The sequence below is a fragment of the Camelina sativa genome, chromosome 20 (genome assembly GCF_030686135.1).
Source record: "Camelina sativa cultivar CO46 ecotype springtype chromosome 20, ASM3068613v1".
NCBI lineage: Eukaryota > Viridiplantae > Streptophyta > Magnoliopsida > Brassicales > Brassicaceae > Camelina > Camelina sativa.
In genome coordinates, this window is record NC_141899.1 from 25343280 (window position 1) to 25370650 (window position 27371).

A 27371-nucleotide genomic window follows, 5' to 3' on the forward strand; every position below is an offset into this window, starting at 1 on the left:
GTGGCTGAGCGAGTGATGTCGCGGATGAACAATTATAAATTTATAAGTATAACATTTTGGGTAAACTAAGTGATTAATATTCGAAGAAATGAATTATATGTAATGACCCAACAGATAAGCATGCCAAGTGTGTCGATCGGTATTAATGCTTCGCATAGTGTAAGTTTTCTTAGACTTCTTGAAAAACCAATGGGAAAATTATAAATAAAAGATCTTTTTCCAAAAATTTGGTCATCTACATTTTTTTTTAAGATTGTCAATTGTGACAAAAATACTCCTACTAATAGAAATAGTGAAATTTTTAGGAGTTTGAACCAATAAACAAACAGAAAACCCATGTTAGTATACAACTGTGAAAAAAAAATTTGAAAAAAAAATATTTTGGGTGTTTAAGTCAGTTTGTAAATTGCTGATTTATGGTCTAAATTGTTTAGAATAGACTTTCTACGACTTTTTTTCTTTCTGAAATATTTAGATTCTTCATTCTACAGTTTGTACATGTTCTACGAAGTTTAGACGGAAAATTTGTTCAAAAAATTTCAGAACCTGAATTTTGTATGTTCTACAAAATTAAGAATATGTATTCTACGTTTTTCTTCATTCTACATCAATTCAGAATTCGTTTTCTACGTTTTACCCTATATACTAAAACAAGTAGAAGATATATCATAGAAATTTTTAGAATTTGTAATTTGTAAACCTTAGATTACCCTAAAAATAGAAAGAAAATAAATTAAATAAGGAAAGTGAATATTTTTAAATATTTTTTAAATATTCTTAATTTATGGTTAAGATTTCGTAATTATTGTTTAGATTTGTTCTAATACATTTTAGAATGCGTATTCTAAATTATTTAGAAGATAAACAAATTAAGAAAAATCGACATTATACCTTAACGTGATCGGTCACCATCTCTTCCACCTTCCACAAAAGTTTCACTTACCTGTTTATGATGCAAATCTATGTTACTTGTGGTGTATGGATACTGGATGCCAAGAAGGAGTGGAGATTTATTGATGATGAAGAAAAACGTGCTAGATTACTGACTTTGCAACCCACTACATCTCTTGAAGAGTTGAAGGTTATGGTTTTAGAAGATTATGAAATAGAGCAAAATATGTTTGATGTGGAATTCAGTTATCTACCCACATAGGTTAAAGTTGATTGTCCTCCTGTTGTATTGACAAATGATAGAAGTATGAAAAAATTTCTGGCATATCTGAAAAAGATAAACATGATTCAGTTGTGTGTTACATTCAAAAGAGTAGTTGATGGTGATAGGAGTAAAGTCCAGTTCGATCTGAATAAGTTCCCAGCTGATAGTAGCGATGGTTGTAATGTGGAAGTTGATGTGGGAAAATCAGTAGGTATTATTTCAAGGAATTCACCTAAGCCGATTAATGATGTATTAGAAAAGCGTACTAATGCTAATCTTGGTGATGCTGCTGTTTAAAGTTGGAAGATTCAATGGTAAAAAAAGGGTGAATATTTCGAAGGATTTTTTCTCAATTTCTCGATCCCTTTTGTTTTCTTAATTTGTCGAGACAAATTCATAATTTCATTATTTTCTCAAGACCCATTACGAAAAATTAGGCCCACTAGACTTATTTTCTCAATTTTCCTTATTTCGATTTTTACTGATTTTAAAATTCCAGGAGACAAAAAAAAACAACAAATTTTATCTGAAAATATAACTAAGGGTATAATTGGCTATTTTTACATCCAAAACCCTATATAACCAAACTTTTCAAAAAAAAGTGTAGATGGCCAAATTTTTTGAAAAAAAAAAATCCTTTATTTATAATTTTCCCAAAACCAATTGCATCCAATTTTCGGATGCATGACTAAACAAGTTTACACAGCACGATCTATATGCCTAATATGACCCTAAACATAAGACCAACCTCGATAGAATAACCAACCACATGCCACACATTTCTAGCAACCTAGCGAATCACACAATCTAGGATTCAAGTTTATAGCAATCAATCTCACACACATGCCTCACTAACTCTTCCTCTTCATGTTGTGCCCACCCACTTCTCAACTATGGCCCCAAGTCCATCGTTAGTCAACCAGCCTACTGCTGGATGGACTATTGACCATATCGGAACTCTCACGCCCGCTATGCCATGCACTCACATGCGACAGAAATTTAAGGGAGATGAAGAGCAGATGAAGGAGAAGTAAAGACAAATTTTTGATCGCTAGCCCCTGTCGCAGCCACCCTCTCCCAAACACGGCCTTAATCATTCCAAGTTGAGGTTCAATAATTAATACAAAGGTACTATTTCAGTGGTGTAGAAGAAAAAATAGCGTACAAAACCGATGGATTTTGATGAAAATACCAACTTAACCAAACTATAAATGGGGCTTAGATTGCTGGATATTTACCGACACATGCTTTTGGTGTCTTCTACAAGACACAAGATAGTTTACAGACAGAACGTCACCCAATAACAACAACCCGGAAACAGCCATGCCTAAAAGTCGTTAGCTTTCCTTCGTAGTTCGTTTAACTCATTCTCGATCTCCGAGTCCTTGAAAGGGTATCTTGTGCTAGCTGAGACGGTGCTTCTCCCTGCAGGGAGCTCTCCTTTCTGCATCATATCATATAAACAGAGGATAACTATAAGACGTTCGTATTTACAAACTCCTAACTTAAGTGAAGTAGAACGTTAGTAACAAAGTAGGATATAGTCAGAAGGATGTTAGTACCAAAGTAGAATATAGTCAAATATGAAATAAAAGAGTATGGTAACCATGGAAGTAATTAGGGGAGTCAGAGTTGTTGTTTTCTCTTTTCAGTTTACTCGACGAGAAACCAAATCTCTCTTTTCAGTATTCAGTATCATAGTTCACTGGAACACTAGAACCATCCAAACTTGCCGAACACTAGTAATTTGGATTGTGATAGCTTGTGAACCCGATTTTTAGAGAGTCATGGAATTATATACTCCAACGAACAAATAAGACATCAACGTGTTACAAACCTTTGAGCTTCCGGACAACTCTTTCTTCAAGTTTGCGAGATCATCATCCACAGATGAAGTCTCAAGCATTTGAAACTGCAAGTCACAAAGGAGAACAAGTTAATGTCAAGATGGTTGTATATTTTGAAGTTTGTCTGCTACCACGAAAAGCTTAGCTCAAATAAAACAAATCAAACATTTAGTAAATGAGATTGGGCTATCCTGTGATAGAAATACTAAGACAAGAGATAGAAAACCACCAACCTTCCCCTCGAGTTCATCAGTTCCAATCTGAGTAAGTGCATCTGCTTCAGACTCCATAGCCATCACTGTCAAGCACTTTCTAAATTTAGCCTCAACCAGAATAGCCATACATCAAAAAGAAGATGTGGAGTATTTTTACAATAAAAAATTCTAACTGCAGAATTCTGATACCAGTAACTTAGAAATTTACCGAAAAAGAATAAAGGGAATATTCCTGCAGGTACTAACATAAATCAACCCCATTTTGAAAAAGATAAAAGTTCATGGTCACCAGAACTTAACCAAATTGCTAGAAATAGCAAAAACAAAACTTATCCAATGTCACATAAACAAGAAAGGATTCCACCAAAATTTATTTCCTTAGACGTCGCATTGCCCACATTATATTAGTGCTCCACTGTTTTGCATCAGCTAGCTACAACACTAATTCCAGACCCACATTTTCCACAATGTGAAGCTCTAAACATCCCCTAGGTATCATCAAGTAATCTAATCTAGCTCACAGAAAGAAAGTAACACGTCTTTGGCAGAAGTAAACTTTCGAGTGTACTTACTTTCAAAGACTGAATGGGTACATTTATATTATCCTCCTAACTCTAGTCAAAATTTCAAAATCAGAAAAGAATAATGGGCTAATTGCTGTCAGTGATGCATAGACATGTTCCCTAAGTTTTGCTCAATTTGGAGGATTACAAGATTGTACCTTTCTCCTCCATTTTTTCAAAAGCTGAAAGAGCACCGCTTGTATTTACTGTCCCTATCATCTCTTGCACTTTCGTTGCAGTCCTAGCAGTAATATAGAAAACAAAAGAGTTGGGACAATATATAAATTAAGAAGAACAAGCTTCCCATTAAGGATAATAAGGAACCGATACAAACTTGGCAGTTCGAGCACGTGCAAGGAGCGTATCTTTCTTTGCTTTTGCCTCTTGTATCTTGCTCTCCAAGAGCTGCAATAAAAAAGGGAAACAACAAAGATTTTTACAGAACTCAGTTTGCTAAGAATTAAACTTCGTCCTAAGCAATTTCAGCTACGGAGAAGGAGGCATTCTGAAAATGAGAATCTGAATCATCTTTTACATAATGTCCATACAGATACATTAGTTTCTTAGTCACTCTAAAAAAGTGAAGAGAGATACTTATCATATGAACTTTAGACGGAGGTATCATAAGTCAACTATTGTCCCTATATCTAAGCCATTCTAACGTAATGGTGGTATGAAGAAAATCATGTATATATGATTGTTTGTTTTGTAGAGTAATGCATTGACGAGAAATTCATTTAGTTATAACCCTAAAGAATCCTACAGTTTACAGCTAGTATAAGTATATAGATAAAAATGGTGATAACTAACCCTTGTATTCGAAACAAGATTGTCGACAACACCTTTCTGTTGATCTAGTTGAGTTTTCAGAGCACTAGCGTTGTCCTGTTAAGAACAAAAAGTGAACAAATAAATAACTTCAAAACCAAAATTTCTAAGACAATAGATCTTTTTGTAATGCATTTTCAAAAATTAGAAAATGCATGTTTCAAGGGACTTCAATAGTTGTTGAAAAAGTATTAGCAGTCAAAAGTTAGAGATAATGTTCTGTATTGCCTTCAGGTCTTAAGCCATTTGCAAAGATTATACAACCAGAAACAGTAAAACGAAAAAAAAAAAGCCATACAGTCCATTTCTCAAACAAATGCACATAAAAGATGATAGCCAACATTCTGAGAAATAGAAAACACAGAAGGATCGTTTTTGGTCATTTCCGTAGTGCTACACATGTCCAAATTCTTATTTGGTCAGACACAGAGACCATAGTCAACATCCTAATACGTAGAACACAGAAGGGTCATTTTTGGCTGCATCCGCAAGTGTTAAATATGTCCAAATTCATATTTGTTCTGACACTAGAACAACCTTAACAAACTCAACAAACAAGATCGTTTAACAGAATTCAAGTAATTATAAATACGGCCAAGCTCTGTTGCATCTAAAATGATTAACACGTGGTCAGCATTTGGGACTATTTGAAATTACTTAAGGAACATGAGGAAAATTACTTTATACCTAGATATCTAAATTTTAACTTTTTACTTTCACCACCTCCTTACTAAACATTTCAGAAAACCTAGAGATTAGCCTCAAAGGGGCTCGGAGCTGTCAAACTGTTAGGTCCCAGGATTCTCTTTCATTTATTGGAGTAAGCACACTTAAGAAACTGAAGAACGGAAAACAAAAGAATGGATTGATATAACCTACAGCAAAAGACTTTCGACGTTTAAGGGCTTCACGTGCAAGATCCTCATCTCCTTTTGCAAGAGCAAGTTGTGCCCTTTTGTACCTATTTAAGCATGTAACATGTAAGAATAATCAGCTAAATCAGGAATTTCAGTAAGAAAGCAAGGCTCAATGCTAAAATAAACATACCAATCATCAGAAGATTGCTGTGCAGCTTTATATTTGTTCTGCAACTGCTTTTGTGATGCTAAAACCTTAATACATGTTGATAAATACACAAGTTAGCAAATCTCCAAAATTATGAGCTCTCAGAAGCTGAAGAAGAAGAAAAAAACCACAAGGGGATATGTATAAAGGTTGTTCAAGAGTAAGAAGAAGTGTACCTGTGCAGTGGCTTGACGCATCTTAGTCAAATCACTATTCATTTCAATGACAGTTTGCTCCAGGATTTTCTCCGGGTCTTCGAAGGAGCTAATGAGTGCATTTGCATATGACTTCGCTTATTTAAATGAAAAGAAACAAGAAATCTGATTAATGAACTTCAATGCATTAAAATATATTGAAAAGAAGCACACTCGACAGTCAGATATAGAATCTCAGCAAGGTTATAAGGACCTTGACCACTCTGGAAAATCGTTCAAAAAGATTCATCGTAGCACCATGACTGTTGCACTTGAGTCTATCTGCACAAGCTAATCTCAGCTCGTTCGCTCTCAGCCCTCCACCTTGTATATAAAAACAGTAATCCTTTTTGAGTTTAAACAATAAGAATTTCAGTCGAACAAACATAACTAGAAACCAAGAAAGAGAAGTAAATGTTAAACATGTGAAACACTCCAAGCACACTAAAGTTACCAAGAACGAGACCGTATCCTGTACTTCAACTTGAGTTCCTAAGAAAATCTATTTATCTCTTCCTTATTTCCTATTCCTAGTTACTAAATCAAGAAACACAGAGTCATACACCAAAAAGCACTATCAATACCCAGTTTCACTTGGGTTCACAGTTTTTTTATTCTTCTAGAAAGCTGCACAATTATCATCCGAGCAATTCCAAACAATGAGCAAGCATAATCAAAAGACGAGAAAGCAAATCCCTGTAGCGAATTAGAGAAGGTTATGGAGTTACCGAAGAAGGATGGTCTGAGGGGTAAAACCCTGAGGGAACAAGGGCGATTAGAAGTTGAAGGGGAAGAAGAAGCAGTAGGACGGAGAGGAGGGAATAATCCGGCAACTGGTGAAGCTTTGAGAGCCATTTCAATGGCGATTTCGTCTCTTCCCCTTCTCTCTCAGCTTCGTTTTTGGGCTGATTTTGGAGGATGTCCCGTTTGTGGTCTCGGATGTGTTCCTCGTTTTTTTCTTCTTTGATCAATCGTCGTCGTTTTCGGTAAGGGTCTTATATGACTCCTCTTTCGTTTCTTTTTCTTTCTTTCTTTCTAGCCAACTCAATTTTATTGATAAGATTTTACATGTCCAACAAGCCAGCCCATTTACGACAAAAGCTTACGCAGAAGCCCAAGCAGGCAAGCACAATGCCAAAGAAGAAGATGAGCTTTAAGGACGTGTCTAACGAGTAGGCAGATCAATCCCGACTAGTCTGGTCTGGTCTGGTCCGGTCCGGCCTAAAATCCAATGTTTATATTTAAAATTGGTTCAGTCTGGCTCGGTTTGGAAAACTTTTGAGTCTGTATTTTAAAAGTCAAGTCTATATTTTAAATACTGGCGACTTATCTTAATATGTATATAGTACATTTAAATTTTAGAAGGTATATAAATTCTAAATTTCGTAAATAAAATTTTATTTATCTTAAACGGTATCAAAATGACATGTTTTCTTTTATAAATTATTATTAATTTTTGAAAATTTGTTAAAAATAGCTTTTTTGTGATATTATTTTTTTGGAATATTTTTATTTTTGTTTTTTTTTACACAATTTACAATCTATGGCTGCAAATGGACGCACAAAATTGAACAAAATTGAAAAAATGGGTTGAACAAAATTGGGTTGAATAATATTCAACTCATTCATCTCCAAAATAGTGGTTGAACAAGTTGAAGATTTTTACTGTAGAATTAGTTTATTTTTTCAACTTTTTGGGTTGAATGGGCTGAATAGTTTTTTTCAACCTCTTCAACCTTTACAATGCAAATGGTGAAAATTGGTTGAATAATTTTTTTCAACCTCTTCAATCTCTTCAAGTGCAACCATTTGCAGCCTATGAGAAAAAAAAATTTATATTATTTTGTTATTTATTTTACTTTTAAATATAATATAACTTGACATATTGTTAGATTTTGATTGGTTAGAGATTTAGAGGAGGTGAATAAGAGTGGTTACCGAACAACTTTTCAAATATTTGTCTTTCTATTTCAATTTTCTAAAAATTAATAATAATAATGCTGGCGGAAAAAACATGTATTTTTTTTTTTTTCGTCAAAAAAGAATTTATATAGATGATAAATGATAATCGTTACAAAGAGTTTCCGCTAGCCAAACGGGAGGATGGAAACAAGCTGAATAAAAAGGTTCAAAACTACATCCAAATTTTGCTAATATATGAGCTGTTTTATTACAATTTCTTGGGATGTAAACAAATTGAATATTGTCAAAGAACTGAGACCAGTGTAATATATCCTGATAAACACCTTCAATTGAGGCAATGAATGTTGATTGATGGAGCATCTTGGTAAGTATCTCGCAATCACCTTCGAAAATAACATGTCTTATGCCCCGTATCCATGTTTGTTGCATCGCATTCAGTAGAGCTTTCCCTTCAGCTTCCAACGGTGATGAAGCATATCTCAAATTTGCAGCGCCCCAGCCATTGGAGATTCCCCTGTCATCACGCAAAATCCACCCGCCCTTTGTCTCTTGAGTCAGGGGATCATAGCTTGCATCATAATTGCACTTGAGCATAGGTTTTGAAGGTCTAGTCCAATGTGTTGGTTTCGATGTTAAGGGAGGAGTGTCGTGTGGGTTAAGAACATTTCGACACCATTCACGGACATCAGCTTTAGCACGCCATACAATGTCGTATGGATCCTCCGTTATTTCTTCAAATATGAAGTTATTCCTTGTCTTCCAAATATGCCAGAGGATCCAAAAAGGTAGTAGTTTTGTCTCTAATGGAACCTCATTATCATTTTGGAATGCAAAAACAGCCTCTAAGAAAAATTCACAGTTAATAGAAGGCAAATACAGAGCATGGATCGGGATATTTGCTAGTTCCCAAATGGATTCAGCATAAGGACATGAAAATAGGATGTGATCAATTGTCTCATCCTTTCGTAAGCATCTCGAACATACAGGATCAATATTCATTCCCCTATATATAAGACGAGTTGTTGTGGGGAGAGAGCGCGATAGTAGTCTCCATAAAAAGTGTTTTACCTTTGGTAAAATGTTTAATTTCCAAATTTGTCTTTTTAATCGAACTGATCCATGAGGTTTTGGTCGTAAGTCGCATGGTTTGTCCGGGTTATTCATCGAGAACCAGTATCCAGATCGAACAGTATAATCCCCTGATTTATTGTAATGCCAAATTAGCCTATATGGTCTCTGTGTTTGAGGGATATACATTTTCAAAAGCTTATTCTGATCTGCAGGTGTAATATAGTGCATAATCTTATTGTTGTCCCAATATTGATATGCCGAATTTGAGGTGATGAGGTTTGACAACATGATAGGTTCATCCGGGGTAACACTTCGAATAGGTTTTGGAGGATTTGTTACGGTAATGTTATCAATATTAACTCGGACTGACTCACCATTCCCAATAACGTATCTCGATCCATTTTTGATTATATCAAGGCCTACTAAGATCGATGACCAACCGTACGACTGATTAACTCTTTGTTTTGCATCGAGAACACAATCATCCTTGTAATATTTAGCTTTAAAAACTCTAGCAAATAATGAGTTCGGGTGATGGATTAGTCTCCATGCTTGTTTAGCAAGTAAAGCATCATTAAAATGCTCCAGGTTTTTAAAACCTAAACCACCATCAGCCTTAGAATATTGCAAACGTTTCCATGCGATCCAAGGTATTCCTCTATCTTGATTACTCTTCTCCCACCAGAATCTTTGTATAACTGACTCTATTTCTGAAATGACACCAAGAGGGATTTTAAAGCATGTCATTGAGTACACCGGCATGGCAAGGGCAACCGATTTAATGAGAATTTCTTTCCCAGCAGGTGAGAGATGACGACCCTTCCATGAAGCAGTTCGTTGTTTAACCTTGTCAATTATATAATGAAACATTTCACTCTTTTTTTTACCAAATTGCTCTGGTAACCCAAGATATTTGCCACCTCCACCATTATTTGGTATTGCTAGAATCTTTTTCAATCTTTCCTGAAGCTGGCCGTTTACACGAGAACCAAATGTAATTAAAGATTTACTTGTGTTTATCTGTTGACCTGAGTAGTACTCATACACCTCGAAAGCTTCTTTGATTGCTTTGCAATTTCGTGCATTCGCTTGACAGAAAAACAGAGAATCATCCACAAATTGCAAATGGGTTATAGGAGGAACTCCATTACCAATACGTATGCCCCTGATATCTCCGGAACGTTCTCTTGTTCTAATTAGGTGACTCATTATGTCAGCACACAGAATGAAGAGATATGGTGATAGAGGATCTCCTTGTCTTATACCCCTTTGAGGAATGATATTACCATGTGGACTACCATTGATCAAGACTGAGTAACTCACAGACCGTACTGATGTCATAACCCAGTCAAACCAAACCGGTTTAAATCCGGTTCAAAAAGCTTTAATTTGTCCGAGTCTCTTTATCTCTTTTATCGACGAAGATGATAAGATAACCCAACCATCGTCATCTTCTTCTCCACTCTCAGTCGCACCATGCTTTCTCTAACTGCAACAACTCTCAAATCTTCACTCTTCACCATATCCAAAACCCATGGATTCTCCAATACCCGACCCGTTTACCCGAAACCTTTCACCACCATCAACGCCGCCTTAATCCCCGCTTCAAACCGTCAAGCAGCAAAACAACAGCTCTATCAACCGTTCCGCCCACCACCATCACCGATTCCTCCAAAATTCCGATCACTCGACACCGCCGGAAAAATCGAAGTCCTCGCCGATCGTCTCGGGCTCTGGTTCGAATACGCTCCACTCATCTCATCCCTCTACACCGAAGGCTTCACTCCTCCATCAATCGAAGAACTCACCGGACTCTCCGGTGTCGAACAGAATCGTCTCATCGTCGGTGCGCAAGTCCGCGACTCTTTAGTTCAATCCGGTGCCAAACCTGAGCTAATCGCTGCGTTTGACACCGGCGGAGCCGAGCTTCTCTACGAGATTCGTCTTTTAAACAACACTCAACGTGTAGCTTCTGCTGAGTACATTGTTGATCACGATTTCGATTCGAAAGGAGCTCAAGATCTCGCTAGAGCGATTAAAGATTACCCTCATCGCCGTGGAGACGTTGGGTTTAAAGATTTTGATTATAACTTGCCTGGAGATTGTTTGTCTTTTATGCTTTATAGGAAAAGTAGAGAGCATCGGAGTCCTTCGGAGATTCGAACTACGTTGCTCGAACAAGCTCTTGAAACCGCGGTGACAGAGAAAGCTAAAAAGGCGGTGACGAGGGAGTTACATGGGGAGAGTGAAGAAGAGAGAGCTAAAGAAGAGGAAATCAAGATTATTCGTGTTCCTGTGGTGAGATTGAGGTTTGGAGAAGTAGCGGGAGCGAGTTCTGTTGTTGTTCTACCGGTTTGTAAAGCAGAGGAAGGAGAAGAGAAGCTTCTTGAAGCTCCAATGGAGTTTGAAAGTGGAGGAGAGTTTGGCGTGGTGGAAGCTGAGAAAGATTGGAGTAGATGGGTGGTTTTGCCTGGTTGGGATCCCGTGGTGGCGGTTACGAAAGGAGGAGTTGCGGTTTCGTTTAAAGATGATAGGAAAGTTTTGCCGTGGAACGGGAAAAAAGAGGCGGTAATGGTTGTGATCGATAGGGAGAAGAAGACGGTGGAAGCTGAAAATGGATACTACTATCTTGTTGTGGCTGAAGGTGAGATGAAGTTGGATAGAGGATCGGTGTGGAAGGAGAGAGGAGTGAATGAGAGTTTAGGGATGGTTGTTTTGGTCGTTAGGCCGCCCAGAGATGATGATGATGATTGGCAGATAAATGATGAGGATTGGGATTAGAGTTCGATTAGAGAATCATAGTGTTAGTAACTTTTCATAAACAATTACTCGTATGCTTTTGGCAAATTAATATGTGATTCTTTGTTTGATTGTTTATCACATAAGTGTTTCTTTCATTATTGTGTTAAAGAGTCTAGCTAACCTCAATTGTGTTTTGTGGAGCCTCCTTCTAAATACGAAATTTCATCAAGATTCTAACCATAGTTAAGCTATAATTTGTGCAGCTAAGAACAATGTATATGGAATGGAGTTGGAGACGTACGAAAACGTCAGTCAAACAAAAAATGGCATAAGCTAACAAAAGTTAGAGAATAAAAATTACATATTTACAACTTGTAGAAAATTGAACTGTTTCTACTATTCTACCCAACTAGTGCATAATCCGCCGTATGCCATATACCGCATACCAAAAACAAATTATTGATATTTTATTTTTCCAGTAACATCGATCCAAATTCGTGCCATCACACAACCCATCATGTAATATAACATCATTCGTATTATTTTAAACTTTTAATATGTTTAAATATTCATAACTTTAAATATATTTTTAAGTTTAGCTATATCAATTATTATTATATTTCTTCAACTTCAACCATTTCTCTGATCTCAGCATGATGTATTTTTATGACCACATTTGATTACCTATGACAATGCCATTGATACACAACTTGACAAGTTTAGTACAAAAGAATCGTGAATAAATGTCCAAAAATATCAAGATATCACATCTTGAAAGTAGAAAACATTGCAAATATATATTCAAGTCTTAACTTAATTTCATGCCACTAATTTATTTTTTTCTAGTAACAAATCTATTATGTACGTTATCACTAAAAATGTATTTTTATACCGAAATATATTTTACTATTAAAATATGCTATTTTCCCCATTTAGCCAAGTAATATATGCCTCTTTATGACCAACCAAGAAAAATTGAGAATTTTTTTTTAAAAAAATAATTGGAGATAACTAAAATAATATAAATTATAAGCATGATGATATGTGAGTTTTAAATAATTCAATAATGAAAAATAGAAATTAAAATAAACAATCTAAAAATAAAATTAATTTGACATAATTAAAGAAATAATAGAAAATTATAGGCACGATGATATATGAGTCTTAGATAATTTAAATATCAAAATAGAACTTAAAATAAATAAATCTTAGAAACTACAATATATTTAAGATTATTAAAAAAGACGCATATATTAATCTTACATATGAAAAAGGAGAAAATAGGAGAAAATTTTGATTTAGAAAATAAGAAAAATTTACCTTCTAATAAAGTATGAGAAAATTCATTTTTATGAGCTCTTTGTTTTTGTTTAAAAAATTATCGCTTCCCATTTTCTTGTAAGATGTACTTTTAGACTTGTGTGCTCATGTTTTTTTTTATGATAACTATCTCTATAAGTTAAAAGGAAAAACAAAAATTAATTAGTGGTAATTTAATAATCTTTAAAAATAATAAAAAAAGATATATGCATAATCAATAAACGTATGTGTTATGAGTTACATAATCATATGATTTTTTAATAGAAAATCTTGGCCTGATAACAAAATTATGACAATAAGAAAAAATAAAATATGAGAAAGTGTATATAACTGTTGTGTAGCTTTACTTTATAAGAATGAGACAATCTCATAAGAAATTATCATAATTTCTAACCAAAAAAAAAGTTTAACCAACAGAACAAAACCAAAGTTTTATTTTTAAATAGATTATTTTGTTTGGGGAAAAAAAGTATTTTATATAGAAAAAAGCAAATTTTTTGTCTTACACATAGTAAAATCTTTAATCGACAAAATTTACATGTGTCACAATCACATGAGTTAGCAACTCTGAAAACCACACTTTATATAATAAGATAGTTTTTTATGTTATAACATATAAAATGAAATCAAATGTGCCCAACTAATAATTTTCTTAATATAACCAAAATATATTTTTTTGTATATATCTTATTATATAAAGCTTGATGTCAAAATTACTAATTAACAAGATCGTGACATGTGTCAATTGTATCATTCAGATGTTGACACGTGTCAATTTTAAATTTATTAAAATTAGAAAAAAATAAAAATGTAAAAATTCAAAACCTACCATAAAAATGTTTTATATAAAAGTAAAATAGAAAAAGAAAACCTAATTTTATTTAAAATATTTAAACAGTTTTAAAATTTAGAAAAAAATCATTATAAAATTTGAAATTATAATATTGTTTACTTATTTTAATTTTAAGTTGCTAATTTTACAAGAAAATATTACTTTTTATATAAGAAAAAATGATTGTGAAAATTATACAATTAATTACTGTTTCTAAAAAAATGTAAATACTCACCTTTACACAAAGAAAAATATTGTTGAAAAAAAAATAGATTGTCTCATATTTTTTCACCCATCAAAATAATTTATTCAAAAAGACTGCTATTGTAATATATAGATACGGGTATGTAAGATTAACATATGCGTTTTGTAACTACACAAATGTTAAAGTAAAGTGACATATAATATATTCTTTAATTTGTTCATAAAGACAATTTGTTGGTAGTAGTAAAGACTAAAGAATAAAGAATATATTTTACTGTATATTTTAACAATAAAATATATTTGTGTGTACAAATACACTTTTAGTGGTGATGTAGATAGTAGATTTGTAAATAGATATACATTAGTGTATTATAGCAAAAAAACAAACAAATATTTTCTATAATTAAAAGTTCATCTCTTTACTTTTATATATTGTTTTTTCTTACGAAAAGAACTAAATATATATTCTTTGTTAAATTTAATTTTATTTTAATAACTTTGAACTCATCTACATCTATTTTCTTAAACTAAAAGTGAATCTATTTACTATTTTTTTATCAATCAAACAATTAAAAAGAAATTTCTCGGTTAGCTGCCCAAACCGGAGGGAAAGGATTTACAAAAGAAACTTCAGAGATAAGAGAACACGAAGCACGGGCAAGACAATCCGCCTTCGTATTTGACGCACGCGGGATCCAAAAGATGGAGAATAGTGGGAAAGACACCAGCGAGTTAAACTCATCGAGCAAGTTGGAGAAGGACGACCAATATTCAAAAGACTGCACCATAGTGAGTAACTCAACATAATCAGTCTCAAAACATTGACAAGCGATCCCTTCAACATGTATCCGCTCAATGGCCCACAACAACATTTTTAACTCCGAATGCAGGGGGATGGGCTCTGTTTTAGACACTTGGCCCCTAACAACAAGGTTCGCTCCTCACCAACGCAACACCACCAGCCCAATCATGAATACACATTGGTTGCTTTCCAAGAACCATTAATCTGACAACGAGGTGAAGAAACCTAGACATCTGAATACGAAAATGGAGCTGACATGACTGCCGTAAAAGAGAGCGCCTATTCTCAGGCTAAATTATCGCCCAAAGCCTGAGTAATTATATCATTCGCCTCTATCTCTTAACCTTGATTTTTTTTTAATGGCCTTCCAGATTACCCATAAAATCCATGGTAATTGAAGAAGTTGATCAGGATCACCCTCTTGAGAGGCGTCCCTCGAGAAAACAAAATCCAAATTCGAGTACACTGACTCATATGGTAAACCCTCTGACAAAACCGGTGTCAGAGATAAATCCCAAACTTCACACGAACGAGGACATTCAAAAAAAAAACATGATTAATAGTTTCAACCGTAGAGTCACATCTTTTACATCAAATATCACATTGGACACCTCGGTGTATTTATTTACTTACTAAAAATATTTAGTTTATATTCTTTGATAAATTTTATTTTATTTTAAAAATTATAAACCGCATATCGGATGGGTCCTAATCTAGTATGTAGTATCATAAAATTTAACTTCAAGAAAAATAAATTACCAAAAAATGATTTTAAAAAATAGAAAATGAGTTGTTCATAAAATTACGTTGTATTTTTCATTAGACTTTCGTCAAAACATATACTTCTATTAGATAATAGCGTTTTTGCAAGATTGAACAAAGTATGTCACAGCTTCACATGATCTTTTTCTTAAGGGAGACTTTCCTTTATCAGGAATCTCAGTCTCTATCAACATCCGGTCTGTACTCTGCTCTCATTTTAAACCTTTATCTTATGTGTGAGTTACTTGTTTCTCAGGCTTCATATATTTTTGTATTCTTTAGGAAGCAAATAATGTCTTTGACCAGTTTGTATACATCTTGGAGAATTTACCACCATGGACCCCGTACTTTGAAGTGTAAGAATTGGCGACAAAGAACTGCAATAGATGCGAGATGGAAATGGGGTATCCAGTTGAAACGTTCTTATGGTGTGATCAATGATCATCACTGTTATTTCACTCTGAGAAACCAAGGCAAGTCACTTTTTTTTGTCCTCAAATCTTTTAAGCAAATGTGAAACCTATCTCTCTTGAAAGTGAGGCTAGAAACGATTTTGGTTATCACATGCATTATTCAAAAATATTACATTCAAGAAGATCCTTCAGATCATCAAAATAGACATTAAGATGCCTTGTGACTTAGTGATATATGTTGCTTTTCCAGGTTATTGGAGACTGGGATGGTGTTCTCAATAAAATCCTAAAACTTCATTTTCGACCTGAGATTCTATTTTTTGAAAATGTAAGCTCCTTTGCGTGAATACTTGCTTTTGTTTTTCTTTTCTTATTTGTGTGTGTTCTTAACTCCACTTACTTGAATTGCAGAATATGCAGCAGAACCAGATTGTGTCCGGGCAGAAATTTGAAGGCTAAGAGAAGCTTTTTCAAGAGTGTAGGAAAGCGATTGATGTATATATATACAAAAAGTGTTTCGAGTCTAATTAAGACAAAAATTTTATAGAAGTTCGATAGAAAAATGGGTAGGGTCCTTTGCTTTGGAAGTTAGCATCCTGATTGTTATGATGATGCGGTCCATTGAAAGTAGATAGTTAGATACCATTTTCAAAACACTAGTGAGTTTGCATTTTGTTTGATGTAGTGGTCGGTAACGATTGTACTGTATCGTTCAGTTCCTCTAATGCATCTTCTGGTTTAGTTAGACATGATGATGTGTTAATCTTGTGCAAGAGTGTGAATTGGCCAAGGAAGAGGATCCTGCAAACAAAGTTTGAATCTATCAATATTTACTGGGTATTGTGTTTCAGGTTGCCGCCAGTGGTATTGTTGCTTGTGTAGGTATTGGAGACGGGAGAGTGTTGTTAACATTCTTGAAACACAAAAAGATCTGACCCCAAATTCGTTGATGGACACAACTTCTCATGATTTGGAACATGCTTCTGTCACTTGTCAGGCCATCGGTTAAGCAGCTTCATAAAACAGAATCTCTAGCCGAACCTTCTTTCCTACACAGTCTGACCACAGTGTTCAACTTACCAACAACCTATAGCATCACCATCAACAGCTCAAGAAAGACTCAGCCACCGGTTCCTCAACAATGTTCCAGTGCTAGGTTTGTAATTTGAGTGGGATCTTCACTTCATTTAAACTTGAGTAACACACACTGTACGATTAGTCTTGATATGGTGTTAGGGAGTTTGCTGCTCAGATGTTCCTTCATTGTTCAACTTGCGATATCATCTTCTGAATCCACACTCTCTGTTTGCCAGCCATTCTCCGGGCTCAGATGGTATGTTTGAGGTGAAGCACAACGAACGAAGGGCACTGAGTCTTACGTCTTCACAGTAACTTCTTCTTCTTGGTTTTATTTCAAAGGCTAAAATGCTTTACTGTATTTGTCAACGATATGATACTTGAATCTATTTTCAAATGTGAAGAATGAATATGGAAACTAAAGTGAAGAGACTGACTACTTGAGATTTGAGAATGGAATTTGGATTCCTTGACCAATAGATGAAAATAAAGAATGAGCTGAATCACTGAGGGGAGTCAAATTTGTGCTGGTGATTGCTTTACCTTAAGGGTGAGCTGAACAGGATCTGGTTGCAGCGAGCGTCTCCGTGTGCTAACTCCAAATGTTTTGACAGTAAATTTTCTCCAGGCATGCTTGTTTTTCATATATCTTGAAGATAACGAACGAAAGAAAGAAATGAGAATTGTGCATCTCACATCAAACACTATGTATTGAGAAGCTCTCTTTCAACCAGGGTTACCTTTAGTAGTAGTGTCCTCCTGATTGTTACTGTTTGATGAATTGTTTGACCCCTTTCACCTGAAAGAGTATCATCTGGTTCTTTTTCCGCCGTTTTTAGTGATGGAGAATTAACTCCCGGTTCAAGGTTGACAGAAATGTTCACTGGACATATGTACGCACAAGTTTCCTCAGAGAAAACATCAAATTTATTTTCTGGAGGAGATCCAGCTACTTACTGCTCAACGGTTTTGGATTCCATATCTAAAATTCTATCCTAGACGATGAGACATCAAATATTATATAAGGAACAAGTGATTTGAAGGGAAGATGAAAGCTCTCCGTATACAACTGAAGTTTCAAACCAACTAGCAAGAGTTCTTTCAGCGGTCAAACGATGTAAGAGCGGTAAGTCGAAGCAGAAAGTCTGGTGAGGTCGTTCAACAAATTAATCCTTTAATTTTCAATAAACAAAATCTTTGAATCAATCAGAGGAACCTGCAAACCAATTGACAATTTTCAAACTTGTATCCTGTTGTTAATCAAAATTCGAAATGAACCTTGTTGTTTACCACTAATTTCAGATGGTCTATGAACCTCAACACTAATTTCAGATGGTCTATGAACCTCAACACTAATTTCAGATGGTCTATGATTCTATGAACCTCAACACTATTACCTGAATGTTACACTTGAGAGGTAGGGGTTTTCAGACAAGTCTTATTGATGATAGTTCTGTGCCAACTTTTGCAATAAGGATGTATATCAAACAAACTAAACCCAAAAGAAAAAAGAAAGATAGAAAAGACTTATTGCCCTCTTTAAAACATTTCATTTGCTAGATTAGAACTTAGCAGTCATGGCTGATACAAGCAATTAGCCGGTGCCACATTTCTCACACGATCTATAAGTAGAGAAAGTTCTTGGTTAGCGTAATCAAGACGATCCTTGCAGATCATAGACTCTGTGAGGAGAGTTTCTGTGAGCGAATGAAACGTTTGAGCACAGTCATCGCCAATGCCCTGGCCATTTTGATTCTCTGCAGCAACGTGAGGACATTCCTGTCTCCATCGTAATAGAAAGTACTGCTCAGGTATAAGGAAGCAGTTCTTCACCGTCAGTACACGAAGAGTGTGCCTACACAATATTCCGGAGTGCTCAAATTCCTTGCATGAACACTGGATCTCCTCATTTTCCGGGTTCCAGATCACACAACATTCCCCTTCCATTTTCTTAAAGTGATGTACGATGTATGGACCATTGGCCATCTCAGACACAGCATACTGCACAGACAAAACCAGTTCGTTTTGTAATATGCTAAAGGCATAAGGCGTCAAAATCCCCCTTGCTTGATCTTCCATAGGCATACAGGTTTTCAAGCTCGGATAAGTGAATCGTGGCGGGATTTGCTTGGCTAGACTTGCAGCCGCACTGACCTGCAACGTTTTCTCGAATAATGAATCAAGGCAGCACTGAAATAATATTTGAAATTGCGTAAACTGTATGTCTCATTTGATTCACAAACCTCTTCAAGTAAGAGTTGCATGCATGTTGGCCCAGCAACAATTCTTTTTAAGAAAGAATCTATAGATAAATTAAACTCAGGGGTCATAGTTTGAGCTACAAAATGTTCTCTGATGTAACAAGGTGACCAGGATGCTCGGCACGAATAAAGCAATGCCGCATGTCTATCTTGAACAAGACCAAACCGAGTGACAAGGAGATTCCACTGCTGTTCAAATTCATCTATATTCCCTGCCCGACAAAACATCTCAAACCCAGCTCTAAATTCATCATAGTGCGACCCAAGAGTCTGAGAAAACCAGCTTGCTAGTTTGGAGACTATGTGCCACATAAATACCACATGGTGAGTATTTGGCATTTCCCTCGCAATAGCATCTTTAAGTCCTGCATCCATATCAGTCAGAAATGTCTGAGGATGCCGTCCTCTCATGAAACGAACAAAAGTCTGTCCAAAAATAAGACAAAATAATGAGAGCATGAGCACAAACATATATGACAACAAATTTGACTTGCACAAACCTGTAAAGCCCATGTGAAGGAAAGACAGCTCTCATCTTGCAGCAAAACACATCCCAGAAGAATCGCCTTGCCATTGTTGTCAATCCCAAAAAACACCCCAAGAAGCAAACCATAAGGGATTGACCGATAAGTAGTGTCGAAAACAACCACATCCCCAAACAAAGAGTAGGCACCAACAGAATCACCGAAAGCCCACGCAAGGTTTTCAACTTTCTGGTTCTCATCAGAGGTACAGTCATAAGCAAAACCCATATCCCTCTCAGCCAAAGCTTTACAAGACTCAAGAAGCTCAAGGGTATCACTCTCACGTTTCTCGCAAAGGAAAGCATCATTCTCTTGAACACTCTTCTTACACGCTCTAACAAAGTTCCTAACATCTTTCTCAATAAAAGGCAACTGCCCAGCGTGAACACCCTTCTCCAACTCCAACAACTTAACAATCCGGTTCACAGGGAAACCAGCTTTAGACAACAAAAGAATCCTATCCTGATCAGACTGCTGAATCTTCCTATAAGCAGGAAGCAACCTAACTTGATCATCTTCCAAAAGCTCATGGTTATGAACATTACTAAACTGAGAAACATACCAACAACGACTCACACCATCAACAACTTCTTTAGTCAAATACATCTTAGCATCGCACCCACATCTAACAGACTTACGCTCCCGTGGATGCTCTACATTAGCTTTCTTCCTAGGCTGGTTAAAACCAGAACGATAACAAACGAAATCTCTCCTATACACACCTAAGTTCGGACTCTCCGTAGACCGCGCTTTCCGAATCGAAAAGCCACTCTTCCTAGCGAATGCACTGTAATACTCAAAGGCCTCGTCGTCTGTTCTAAAGATTTGGCCAACGTAAGGCATGAACACAGTGTTATCATATAGTGATGATCCTGTACCTGTGGTTGTTGTTGATGAGTCTAGCTCGCTCTTAGTTACTAGGCAGCTTGATTCATCTCCTTCGAATCTGATGTAGCATTTCCAATCGCCACAAGGACATTGCTGACGACGAATCCAGATGTTATTCAACGACATCTCGTTAACGGATTTTAGAAGAAGATTAGATATATCCAATTTTCTTCTAGTCTGCAAACCCAATTCAGAAACCCTGGAAGAGGAACGAACAATCGAGAATTTTAATTGAGACAAAAAGGTCGCTAAGGAATTGGATCGTCTTCGATTACGCTTTATAGTTGTGGTGGGTGATACAACAACTCTCTGCCTTGTGGTTTCGAACTTGAGTTTTTTAACAAACGCCATTGTTCAACTCTTTTGTTTACTTTTCTCTCTCTTTTGGGGAAAAAAATGGGGGTACACAAAGTGACGAAACTAAAACTTTGCAAAACTCAAAATAAATATATAATATAATAAATAAATTAATCTTACAAAATTAATTAGTTTAATTAGTCTACAAAATTAATCTTACAAAATTAATAACTTTATTAATTTATTATTTGATCAGTGTGATTTTGTTTTGAGAATCTAATAATATGATATATTTTTTAAAAAATCTATATATATACATTTAGATATACATCTTAGAATCGATTAAACATAATTGCATAATTTATACTATATTATACATAATAGTGTATAATATAATTATATGTGCATAATGAGTTCTCATCTAGTTATATATATAGATGTATATTATGGGAATGTAATAGTACATTTCGATATTTCGCAAAAATATGTCTTATTGTGTACTTTTTAAAGAAAACATATTTCATTACTAACTAGATAAAGACACGTCTGTTGTGTGGGTTTAAAGTTTTGTAAATTATATTATATTTTAGAAAATATATTAAAATTTGTTGTACGTTATTTATAAGTTTTATGTTTGCTATAATATACATATTTATATCCATTTATCAATATTTTATGTATGTTACCGTTAAAAGCGTATTTTTTACACCTAAATATACTGTATATTACAAATATATTTTTTACTACCACCTAAAATGTATGTATGAACACATTAACCCAACCATTATATGTCTTTTTACTTTCAATTTTGCGTAGTGTTTTTAATTACTAAAATTATTGGGTCAAAAAATATTTTGAATAAAAAATATATTATATAATATACTAATCAATGATGTATCATCACAATAGTGTATAACCAACCATGGAGAGAACTTCGGCTCTGCCCTCATCCCTATGTAATCCAACGGCTAAAAACACATTCATATCTCAGACGACGACAACATGAGAGACTCGATAACCATCTTCTTTTAGTTTTACTAGGTTAGACCCGCGCGATGCCGCGGGATGTTTTTTTATTTATTTTTAAATATATTTGATGTTAAAAATATAATTTTTTATTTTTTGAAATTAGATTAACTATGAAAATTATGGTTTTGAAAATGATAAGATATAGAAATGCAATGAAACAATAAAATAAAGACAAACCTACAATGATTTGTAATTCCGTAATATTTGTTATTATAAGCGTTTACATTTGAGTCGATAATTTTACAATTAACTAATGTATTCTATGTGTTTTGGGATGTTTTTTTCGTATAGCTTGTTGTGGGAGATATATTGGTCTAGTTTAATTTTGAGGTGTTTTTTTGTAGTTTTAAATTTAATTATCTACATATAGTTTTGATTAGTTGTAAACTCGTCAACACATGTTCAAAATAATCAATATTGCCTTTGAAAATTTGTGACCGTAATAAGCCTCTTTTCATTTTTTTTGTTGGTTTTATATGGACCTGTGTCCATTTAAACACATTTCTTAACATCCTTGATTTCTACTGAAAGCAAAACTATGTCACAGTCCGTCCACATTCTTAAATAAAACCTGTGCACCACAAGTGAGAGAGAAGATCTTCAACTGTATTTAGATAAGTACATGTTTAGTTGAAGTGTTGAACTAATCAAAGAAATAAAAAAATTAAATCCTCGCAGCTAGGGTCAGCATATTGATGAATAGAAGCACATGCTACTAACTTAAAGTAGAAGATCTTAAACTCACACGTATGTAGAGAAATCGGCAAGTTAATATCATAGTTACAAAACATTAGCTACGTACAATATTTTCTATTTTCTTCGTTTATCTTATCGCTTATCAAAAATTGATCTCTTAACAAGATGATTTTGAGAGGAATTGATCATAGCTGATACATATAGAATCCAAGAAGAAAAGTAAACATATGTATCATGATCCATACAATTGACATTTGTCAAGTGCTTTCCATCTCCTATCATAAAAGCAGTTCAATTGTAGAAGATGTGATTGACTCATGAAACAACCTGTAAGCGATAAAAGTGGAATTTGTCATTAAAAAATTTGCCTTATAGTGTCAGTAAATTGTCTTTCCTTCTGCCATGGCCCATGGGAGGGAGTAATCAGGTCCAATATCAATGCAATGAACCTGGAAAAATCCACGAGGTTGAAGAATGAAGAAGCAAGCAGAGTAACTAAAGAAGAAGCAATTCATCTGGAAATATAAGAGATGTAGAAATTTAACCTTGACAAGACATTAAAGAAGGATGCATCGCGAATCTTGCCTGGATAATTCTGCTATGGAAAAGGCATTGATACAAAATAAGAGTGTTAGAATATTGAGAAGAGAAAGAACAAAACAGAGTAAGAGACGTCGTCTCTTCGAGAAACAAAAAGTAAAATAGAAACTCTTTTATATATCTGAAATTTGTTACCTTATTACATCATCACACACGCTTATAGTTATATACATGTGTTATGGTCGTAACCGTACATCGTCGGATCTGATGAATAGATTCTGGTGGATCAAGAAGAAGAAATCCACCACAACCAAAATTATGTTCTCTACACATTACCTTATCATCTCTACATGTTCAAATGTTACACAGCTTTTTACCACACAAGATAACTCTCATACAGACTTTCAACTTTAATCACAAACATGTATGATAATAGTCCACCAAAATGATCAAGCTGTAACTCTACAAAGGAACTAAAACTTCACAAAGTTACAAAAAAACCAGATGAATTAAGTTCAAAATTTTAGATTGATCAATTACTCGATCTGAATCTGGAAAGAAAGGATGGAAGATTCACTTACCCAGAATCGGAGAGGAGAAATATACAGCACATAAATCTTCAATCCCAAAAATAAAAAGTAGAAATCAAATTAGCAAGAATATATATGCAAGTAATAGGAATCAGTAAAGTAAATCGTAGTGTAAGTTAAGGGCGATTTTTAACAAATACCTATGTCTTTGATTTGGAGAAGCTCTACGACAATCGACGTTGAGACGAGAATCTCGATGCGACACAGTTTTAGTAGCTCCGACGAGAATAGCTTTGAATCCGACGGTGGTGATGCTCCCAGCCATGGTATAAATAGCACAGTCGGTCGAAGGTTAAAAGGTGCCGAAGAAGAAAATTGTATCACGGCGATGAAGAAAAGAAATCGAGCAATAGATTAAACGCTATCGTTTTCAATTTGCTTTGTCCACATAAGAAAAAAAAAGCTGACATGTATTAATTGTTTTAATTTGATAGGCTAGCCATTTTAATTGATGTCATTCTCTCCTTCAATACAAAATCTGATGTGTCAAGCAAGGAGAGCAACACATTAAAGTTTTATTGTATTGATCACCAAAAGATAAATGAAAATCCATAAAAACCCTAAAAGAAAAAAAAAAAAATTAAGAAAAGGAAAAAAAAAAAACATTTTTATTTTTGTTGCTGTCTTTCTATTCTATCTTAAAAAAAAAAGAAATGGAACCTAACGAAAGGCACCACCACCACCACCACCACCAAGACCAACAACAACATCTCACTTCTTCTTACTACAACCCTTTCAATCACAATCCCACCACCGTCTCCGCCACAACTTCCGCCGGAAACTTGATTCCTTCCTCCAACAATGGGAATTTGCAAACACCTAATGATGGGTCTTCTTCTCTCTTCTCGGTTCCTTCTTCGGCTGTAAATGTTTCGATTGATCCGGTTAAGAGGAAGAGAGGGAGACCTAGGAAGTATGAGACTCCAGCTCAAGCTTTAGCCGCTAAGAAATTGGCTTCTTCTGCGAGTAATTCTTCTGCTAGAGAAAGGAGAGAGCAAGCCGCCGTTGCTGCTGCCGCCGGCGTTTCGCCGCCGGTTTCTAAATCCGGTTCAAGGAAATCACTTTTGGGTTCTGTCGGTGCGTTACTCAAAACCCCTTTACGTCTCTTCTCTTCTCATTGTCCTAAAGATTTGATCTTTGATTCGTTAGTTCTCCAAATTTGTTGTCTTTTCATTGATATCTTGTTGTTCTGTTTCCTGTTAAAGTTTCAAATTTTTTAGGGATGAAACTGAAATTTCTCAGTTTTGGTATTTAGGTAACTTTCATATAAGTTGATGGCTTTTGTTTCCATTATAAGTTGTGGTATTACCAATTCAACCTGAATCCAGTTCATGCTGAAGATTCATATTAGTTTATATGATAAAATGATCACCAGTATACCTTATTGTGTATTGAAGTCGTCTTGCTCATATAATTTTTGTCTTGTTGTAGGGAAAACTGGGCAAAGCTTTATTCCGCACATTGTTAATATAACTCCTGGTGAGGTGAGTATTATTATTGGTCAATGATACTTCTTTAAAGGGTTTGGTTAATACTGCAACTCTATTGGTTTGAACGCTTCTTAGATCAGTTGTATAATCGGCTTTGCTAGAGATCTTCTATAAGGTTTTCTATTGTTTTTTCATTTATGCGAATACAAATTTGGATTGATCAAGCTGTCCTCTTATGTGTTTGATAGGATGTGGCAGAGAAAATTGTCCTTTTCGCTCAGCAAACCAAGCATGAGTTATGCGTTCTTTCTGCGTCTGGCTCCATCTCTAATGCATCCTTGTCTCACCTGGCTTCAGGAACCAGTGTATCTTATGAGGTGATTCTCTTGTTGCTATCTAGTACCTTTCAAGTAGTTCTTGCGTATAAACTCTTTGAAATTTGGAAAAGGATATCTTCTTTACTCTGGATGACATATTAATGTCAACCTTTTTTCTTATCTTATGATGATGTATTGATTCTCTGTTCACCATATTTTTAGAGCCTATGAAATTGGTTTCTTTTGGGACCTGTTTGTTACAGCTAAAGAATCTTTATTCATTTCTGACATACATGTTTGAGAATTACATATGATGATCATCAACTTGCTTCAGAATTACAAACTTTTATTCAGGGTCAGTATGAAATTCTCTCACTGAGTGGATCTTATATTCGGGGAGAGCACGGTGGTAAAACTGGTGGCCTTAGTGTTTGTTTATCTAGTTCAGATGGTCAGATCTTCGGTGGAGGAGTTGGGGGACACCTAAAGGCTGCTGGTCCAGTTCAGGTATATTTCCTCTCTTCTTATAATAATATAACTTTACCTGTGTGCCAACTATTATACAGATGTAAAATCAGTTTGGCCCCCTGCTTCCTCCTATGCCGATATCACCTGAATTTAGAAATGGGATTCCTTGATACGTGACAAAGGGTTTTGGTGTTTTCTAATTAGTTTTTTGGTGATTTTCCTTTTCAAACTAAGTGCTGTAAGAGTTTATCGTTTTTAGATTAGGATTATAATTTGAAATGTTACTTGGCGTTTATAACAAAAACTGAATTTCCAAGAACTAACCTTAAATCCAAGAGGGTTAAGAAGAAGCTTAGCTTAAATCCTTTTCTTATTTTCACATTACGAACAATTTTGGTAATGAGATCAAAGAAATACTCTTTGGCTTGTATCAATAGGATAACCTCTGATTTCGTGGCTTTGGTTTCCCCTGCAGGTGATTCTTGGCACGTTTCAGCTAGAAAAAAAGAAGGATGGAAGAAATGGTGTGAAAGGAGATGATGCTTCAGGAAGTGGCAACGTGTTACCTTCTCCTGGCGCAGAATCTTTGCTTGGCTACCATCCTGGTATGGAATCTTCTGAAAGGAATCCAAACGATGAGCATCATACTATTACTAGCAGTGCATTGGGTGGTGGAGCTCATTTCATGATGCAACCACCTCAGGGCATGCACATGGCACATGCCCGACCTTCCGAGTGGGGAGGTACTGGATATGATTTGTCAGGTAAAAATTGCTAACCACTTATTTGTTTGTATCTATTGGGTCATCAATAGGTAGCTTACTGTGTTCTCGACCATTTAATGAGACTGAGTCTTTCACAAGCCTAATAATAAGACTGATTTTGTTTGTGGTTTGGACTGTTATGGTGGCCTTATGAATGTTATGTTGTGCAGGACTGAGAGGAAATGGGTCATCAGAAAATGAAGATTATGAGTAAATTGGCAGATTAGTAAGGATTCAAGTTTCCAGAGAAAAGTGTGTAGGGTTTTAGATCGAAACCGACGTTGAGCATGAATTAAAGTGAGAGTGGACTTAAGTCTGATGGAATTTTTCATTGCAAAGGCAGTGAGAGAGAGAGAGAGAGAGAGAGAGAGAGAGAGAGAGAGAGAGAGAGAGAGAGAGAGAGAGAGAGAGAGAGAGAGAGAGAGAGAGAGAAACACAGGGAAGACAGCGATGCTTTTGCTCTTAGTTCAGTGTAAAATTATAATAACTTCACTTCTGGATTCTGTTTCATTTCACCTTTTTTTTTTCTCAAAGAAATTGCAAATTTCAGGAA

General features: G+C 35.2%; 3 protein-coding genes, 1 long non-coding RNA gene and 1 pseudogene across 6 annotated transcripts; 2 read left to right on the forward strand and 3 right to left on the reverse strand.

Moving 5' to 3' along the window:
- Positions 1-2231: 2231 nt before the first annotated feature.
- Positions 2232-6897, reverse strand: LOC104736818 (membrane-associated protein VIPP1, chloroplastic). Its single transcript, XM_010495793.3, has 11 exons — positions 6597-6897; positions 6083-6192; positions 5851-5961; positions 5657-5721; positions 5489-5570; positions 4592-4666; positions 4116-4186; positions 3940-4022; positions 3237-3301; positions 2994-3068; positions 2232-2600 (listed from the first exon to the last, which is right to left on the reverse strand). Exons 1-11 carry the CDS (start codon positions 6721-6723, stop codon positions 2484-2486), a joined length of 981 nt encoding a protein of 326 aa, XP_010494095.1. The 5' UTR covers positions 6724-6897; the 3' UTR covers positions 2232-2483.
- A 3193-nt stretch (positions 6898-10090) lies between these two features.
- Positions 10091-11759, forward strand: LOC104771286 (rubisco accumulation factor 1.1, chloroplastic pseudogene; annotated as a pseudogene). The gene has a single exon (XR_015592327.1). The product of XR_015592327.1 is annotated as a rubisco accumulation factor 1.1, chloroplastic pseudogene (transcript).
- A 6673-nt stretch (positions 11760-18432) lies between these two features.
- LOC104771287 (putative protein FAR1-RELATED SEQUENCE 10) lies at positions 18433-21109 on the reverse strand. The gene is given in 4 exon segments (XM_010495795.3): positions 18433-18606; positions 18608-19168; positions 19258-19701; positions 19776-21109. Coding segments are annotated over 4 exon segments (2292 nt in total). The 5' UTR covers positions 21039-21109; the 3' UTR covers positions 18433-18582.
- Positions 21110-22763: 1654 nt separating this feature from the next.
- LOC104771289 (uncharacterized) lies at positions 22764-23728 on the reverse strand. The gene is made up of 3 exons (XR_015594013.1): positions 23445-23728; positions 23255-23304; positions 22764-23158 (listed from the first exon to the last, which is right to left on the reverse strand). It is a non-coding gene; the product is annotated as an uncharacterized LOC104771289 (long non-coding RNA).
- A 643-nt stretch (positions 23729-24371) lies between these two features.
- Positions 24372-27371, forward strand: LOC104771290 (AT-hook motif nuclear-localized protein 14-like). 2 transcript variants are annotated; one of them, XM_010495796.3, is made up of 6 exons: positions 24372-24916; positions 25271-25323; positions 25518-25646; positions 25941-26093; positions 26530-26818; positions 26989-27371. In XM_010495796.3, the coding sequence occupies exons 1-6, from the start codon at positions 24493-24495 to the stop codon at positions 27030-27032; spliced, it is 1092 nt and encodes a 363-aa protein (XP_010494098.1). In that variant the 5' UTR covers positions 24372-24492; the 3' UTR covers positions 27033-27371. The 2 variants fall into 2 exon arrangements, 1 of the variants encoding a protein (XP_010494098.1); XR_015594055.1 differs by having other exon boundaries at positions 24383-24916; positions 25921-26093.